Consider the following 6,000-nt stretch of genomic DNA (forward strand, 5'->3'; position numbering starts at 1 on the left):
TAGAGTGGCATAGTATTTAATACACTCCTCTTGATTTTTTACAGGTTGCAGAGCGGGTGGCGGAGGAGAGAGGAGAAAAGTGTTATGAATTTGACAGGAGTTCTTCTGTAGGCTACTCTATTAGATTAGAAAAGTAGGTCAACCTTCTCCATTATTAAAGTACATTATAAGATCAATTACATATTCAAAAAACATAATTATCACCAGTAAACATTGTTTAATGCCTAATTTTTATTATGCCTCCTGTACTGCCCAGGGGCATGTTAAGTTGGTACATTCTGGAGGTCCAAGTATCCAAATGTTTGTCATCACAACAGCTCAAAAAACTGCTTAAATGAATCCCATTGAATGTTTTGTCAGATTGAAGAGTAGTAGATATACATACTGTGTGATGGATATTTTTTGCGGTTGGGAGTCTTTTGCGATTTGATCCCTAAACGGTAGCAAATTGATCACGTGTCACTGTTGGTATATTGAGACATTGACACCTTAATATGTAGAAATGTTTTGGAATAGGATAACAATTGGCATTGTAATTAGATTTGTTTAGCAGGAAAAACAATTTTGACAAAATGTGTCAGTATAATGAAAGTGGTGATGATTCCAGTAACTAGAGTGGTGGTAATTACAAAGTAACTGTAAGTGTATAAGATCTGTAACTTATTCTAATGGAGACTCGGACAACATCTTATGTAGAGTGTACAAGGTGTATAGGGATTAAACTAACTAACACATGTGGCATAGTGTTTCACAAACACGCCACGCTTACTCAGAGATTTATGTAAATGATTCCAAGGATTTAACCTGTATATTTTGCCTTTTGTTCTTCAGTCGACTGCCTAGGAAGAGGGGGTCCATTTTGTTTTGCACCACAGGTATTATATTGAGAAGATTGGAGTCGGATCCGTAAGTCTTTTTGTTATGATTGACTGAAAACAAGCAGTTTATTATATTTTGAAATACACTTGAAAGCTATTTCTGTAGTATGTTTTGTTCTAATGCATTGATAAGCATTGAGCATGTGCCATTTACAAAATGTACATTAAAGAACAATATGATCCTGTCTCCCATACTCTGTTATAACACAAAAGTGAATTTTCTCTGTAATTTTTTCTCAGAACTCTGAAGTCAGCATCACATATCATCATTGATGAAGTTCATGAGCGAGATGTACTGTGTGATTTCCTGATGGTAGTTGTGAAAGATTTGTTGGCAATCCGCCCTGATCTACGTATTATTCTGATGAGTGCTACTCTGAACGCAGAGAAATTTTCTAACTACTTTAGTGAGCTACTTTATATATATTTCATTTTGATAGTACATAAAGTTGGATTTTTTAAATCTGTTGTAGTTATTCACTTTGACCTTGGAGTTTGACCTACTTTTTGAAAACTTTAACCTTGCTAATAACTTTTGAACAGTAAGTGATAGAACTTTGATATTTCACATGAGTATTCCTTGTGACAAGACCTTTTCGTTGGTACTAAACCTTTTGACCTTGACATTTGACCTACTTTTTAAAAAATTGACATTGGTCATAACTTCTAAATGGTAAATATTTGAGCTTTCATATTGCACGTGAGCATTTCTTGTGACAAGATCTTTCTACTGGTATCAAGATATTTGTCCTTGTGACCTGGGCCATCATCGGAATTGGCCATTATCCGAGGCATTTGTGTTTCACAAACACATCTTGTTGTAGTAGTTCTCGAAATTCATATATTAATCTGAGATTCCTTTGACTCTTGCTTTATATCAGCTTTTAAATATTGATATGTGCAGGGCAGACACTAGATTGAAAACCTAGAGTTCCTTCTACCTGTTTATTTCACAACTTTCCTTACGCTGTTATACAATAATTTTAATTACTCAACAAGCACTACTGTGGTTATTTATTCATATGAAATTCACAGATAATTGCCCGCATATCAATATACCTGGATTCACCTATCCTGTAAAAGAATATTTCTTGGAGGACGTCTTACAGCTTACAGGGTAAGTACATGTATTTATAGACTGGTACTCAGTGTGTCAGCTTAATTCAGCTAAACATTGTCATTAAACCAGACACTCACATTTCAACGCCTACCACATTTAATAAGAGTTCATATCTGCTTGTTCCTCTACTGATGACTGTCTAAAGTAACTTACCTAGGTCAGTGTGACAATCTAAAGTAACTTACCTAGGTCAGTACAAATGTTTTGGAGTAATTTCTGTATCTTAGATTAAGGTATTTAAACACTGTGAATTTAAAAATAACTATTTTTAAATAAATCCGTATTTGATATCCAGAGTAGTTTGTAATGTATGAATACCTGGTATTTTATGTAATGTATTCAGCAGTAGAGATTTTCATTTTCAGAAATATTTTACACTGCATGCTTGAAAGAACCTGGAAAAATAAATCTTGAATTCTAATGGCAGGTACTTTCCAAAATCAACGCCTCAATCTGGATTTAGAGGAAAACGAGGACGATGGAGGAAACAACAGCTGGAGAAGGAGGAGGAGGAGAGGTGGAACACTGAAGCGTGGGCCAGGAACCTCCCAACCAACAAGTAAGACAAGGGGAGGGCTCTATGATGATGGAGAATTTCTCTTTGAGTTTTGTGTCAATTAACTCGAGGGAATTATATCGTAATACTGTTTAGTGGGTTATTTTGATGGGGTGTCTGTTGTGGTGAGACAGGATTCATAATGAAGATCATGTATAACATTCATGTTAACCTCTTGAGAACTACTTAGAGGGAGAATTTCATTTAGAGGGAGATTTTATATGACAACCTTTCTGATTTTGTTTAGAGGGAGATTTTATATGACGATTTTTCTGATTTCATTTAGAGGGAGATTTTATATGACAACCTTTCTAATTTCATTTAGAGGGAGATTTTATGTGAAGACCTTTCTAATTATATTTAGAGAGAGATTTTATCTGACAACCTTTCTACTTTCATTTAGAGGGAGATTTTATGTGACAACCTTTCTGATTTCATTTAGAGGTTTATTTTATGTGAAGACCTTTCTAATTTCATTTAGAGGGAGATTTAATTTGGAGAGAACCATTTCCCGAATGGATGGGTTGAATCCACAGCCTGGGAGTTCCAACTATTCTATTTTGAATAGGCCTATGGCTGATTTTTTTCATTACAGAAATACGTGAATTTGGACTAGAAAACCAGAGTTTTAAGACATCACTCACTTTTTATAAAGCCTATAAGTATAAAGTACTCATCTCTTCTTTACCTTTCCTGCCATTATGTTTCGGATTTGTAAGTAATGGTACGATAATATGAAGATAACTCCCGTGAGACTTCATATACAGAACTGTAGCTTCATTAAACTGAATGCTGCACTCTCTATTAGTTAACAATCTAATGTAAACAAACAATGGTGCCTAAATTCAAGAAATTAATTAAGAGGGAGTAAATGTTTTATTGGAAGATTTACGTCTCCTGCCCAGGTGTAATAGTGTGAGGTTAAGATTTACGTCTCCTGCCCAGGTGTAATAGTGTGAGGTTAAGATTTACGTCTCCTGCCCAGGTGTAATAGTGTGAGGTTAAGATTTACGTCTCCTGCCCAGATGTAATAGTGTGAGGTTAAGATTTACATCTCCTGCCCAGGTGTAATAGTGTGAGGTTAAGATTTACGTCTCCTGCCCAGGTGTAATAGTGTGAGGTTAAGATTTACGTCTCCTGCCCAGGTGTAATAGTGTGAGGTTAAGATTTACGTCTCCTGCCCAGGTGTAATAGTGTGAGACTAAGATTTACGTCTGCTGCCCAGGTGTAATAGTGTGAGGCTAAGATTTACGTCTCCTGCCCAGGTGTAATAGTGTGAGGTTAAGATTTACGTCTCCTGCCCAGGTGTAATAGTGTGAGGCTAAGATTTACGTCTCCTGCCCAGGTGTAATAGTGTGAGGTTAAGATTTACGTCTCCTGCCCAGGTGTAATAGTGTGAGGTTAAGATTTACGTCTCCTGCCCAGATGTAATAGTGTGAGGTTAAGCTTTTTAACTGGAGTCTCCTGCCCAGGTGTACAGGTGTAATAGTGTGAGGTTAAGATTTACGTCTGCTGCCCAGGTGTAATAGTGTGAGGTTAAGCTTTACGTCTCCTGCCCAGATGTAATAGTGTGAGGTTAAGATTTATGTCTGCTGCCCAGGTGTAATAGTGTGAGGTTAAGCTTTTTAACTGGAGTCTCCTGCCCAGGTGTACAGGTGTAATAGTGTGAGGTTAAGATTTACGTCTGCTGCCCAGGTGTAATAGTGTGAGGTTAAGCTTTACGTCTCCTGCCCAGATGTAATAGTGTGAGGTTAAGATTTACGTCTGCTGCCCAGGTGTAATAGTGTGAGGTTAAGCTTTTTAACTGGAGTCTCCTGCCCAGGTGTACAGGTGTATTAGTGTGAGGTTAAGATTTACGTCTCCTGCCCAGATCTAATAGTGTGAGGTTAAGATTTACGTCTCCTGCCCAGGTGTAATAGTGTGAGGTTAAGATTTACGTCTCCTGCCCAGGTGTAATAGTGTGAGGTTAAGATTTACGTCTCCTGCCCAGGTGTAATAGTGTGAGGTTAAGATTTACGTCTCCTGCCCAAGTGTAATAGTGTGAGGTTAAGCTTTTTAACTGGAGTCTCCTGCATATATCGAGAGGGTTAGCACATGTGTAAATATTTGTGACATAGGCTTTACCAAAGCTACTCAAGTTAAACATAATAACAAACAGTGTAAATGCACCATTCTTATTCTGAATTGTTTACTTGGGTTTTAGCTCAGTTTTCTAGAAGTAACTGATTTTAACCTCTGTTTGACTGCAATTGAAGGTACTCAGATAAAACAATATCGGCTGTAATGCAGATAGACATGAAGAAAATTGACCTGGATCTCGTTATGGAGGTGATACGTCACATAGTGAACTATATGAAGGTATGCCTAAATTTTCTGACATCAGTAGAGATATTGTAAAAGTATATCACTTGGTACATCAGGAGTGGAAAGTACTGTCAATATTGTGAAGGCAGTATTAAAAATAAAATAGATTTACTGGAAAACATGCACGTTGTTTTTCAGCTTATTGAGACAATTGCAACCATATTAAAAGACTATTAAAGCTGTTCATGAGAGAATGATGCATAGGGATATTTTTAATGATAAGATATTGCATGTCATGAAAGGTTCTTTGGAATAAAACATTTTATTAAACTCCTACTATATCATGTCTGTTTTCTCCCAGACCCATTTTTACACCTTCTGCAGTACTTTCCTCAACACTTATCAATAAATATCAGAACTCACAGTACAAATGACAGTGTCAGTCAATATCAGCATTTATCAGTGTCAACAGCACAGTATCAGTCAATATTAGCATTTATCAGTGTCAACAGCACAATATCAGTCATTATCAGCATTTATCAGTGTCAACAGCACAATGTCAGTCATTATCAGCTTTTATCAGTGTCAACAGCACAATATCGGTCATTATCAGCATTTATCAATGTCAACAGCACAATGTCAGTCATTATCAGCATTTATCAGTGTCAACAGCACAATGTCAGTCATTATCAGCATTTACATGTATCAATGTCAACAGCACAATATCAGTCATTATCAGCATTTATCAATGTCAACAGCACAATATCAGTCATTATCAGAACTCGTCAGTAAAAAATATGAAACAAAAAATTTATTCACCATGTATGAAATTACGCAGCTGGACTAGAAATAAGTACTGTGTAGATATACATGTACAATTGTATGTTTGAATTGGAGTTCAATGTTATTATCCAGCTTAGTATTTATACATGTATTTTAGCTCACCATTACTTAAAGCTCAAATGAGCACTGCAGATCAAATTTGTCATCCATTAAAAATTTCACCATAATCACAGTGCTCATTTCCACCAAACTTGTGTTATGACTCTTTAAACCAGAATGAGCTTGTATGAAAAGTTCAAATATTTCCTGTAGGAATCTAAACTCTTTTGTTATTGAGTATCTTTAAATCACTGATTAGG

General features: G+C 36.2%; 1 protein-coding gene across 2 annotated transcripts in view; it reads left to right on the forward strand.

Moving 5' to 3' along the window:
* The window catches only part of LOC125680782 (ATP-dependent DNA/RNA helicase DHX36-like), a 40,304-nt gene that overhangs the window by 16,508 nt on the left and 17,796 nt on the right, over window positions 1-6,000 (forward strand). For both annotated transcript variants that reach the window (XM_048920553.2, XM_048920561.2), the window contains exons 9-14: window positions 45-133; window positions 832-906; window positions 1,119-1,285; window positions 1,914-1,995; window positions 2,426-2,557; window positions 4,810-4,912. In XM_048920553.2, coding sequence (XP_048776510.2) covers window positions 45-133; window positions 832-906; window positions 1,119-1,285; window positions 1,914-1,995; window positions 2,426-2,557; window positions 4,810-4,912 — 648 coding nt within the window. The remainder of the gene's footprint in view (window positions 1-44; window positions 134-831; window positions 907-1,118; window positions 1,286-1,913; window positions 1,996-2,425; window positions 2,558-4,809; window positions 4,913-6,000) is intronic.

The sequence above is a fragment of the Ostrea edulis genome, chromosome 1, assembly GCF_947568905.1.
Source record: "Ostrea edulis chromosome 1, xbOstEdul1.1, whole genome shotgun sequence".
Lineage (NCBI taxonomy): Eukaryota > Metazoa > Mollusca > Bivalvia > Ostreida > Ostreidae > Ostrea > Ostrea edulis.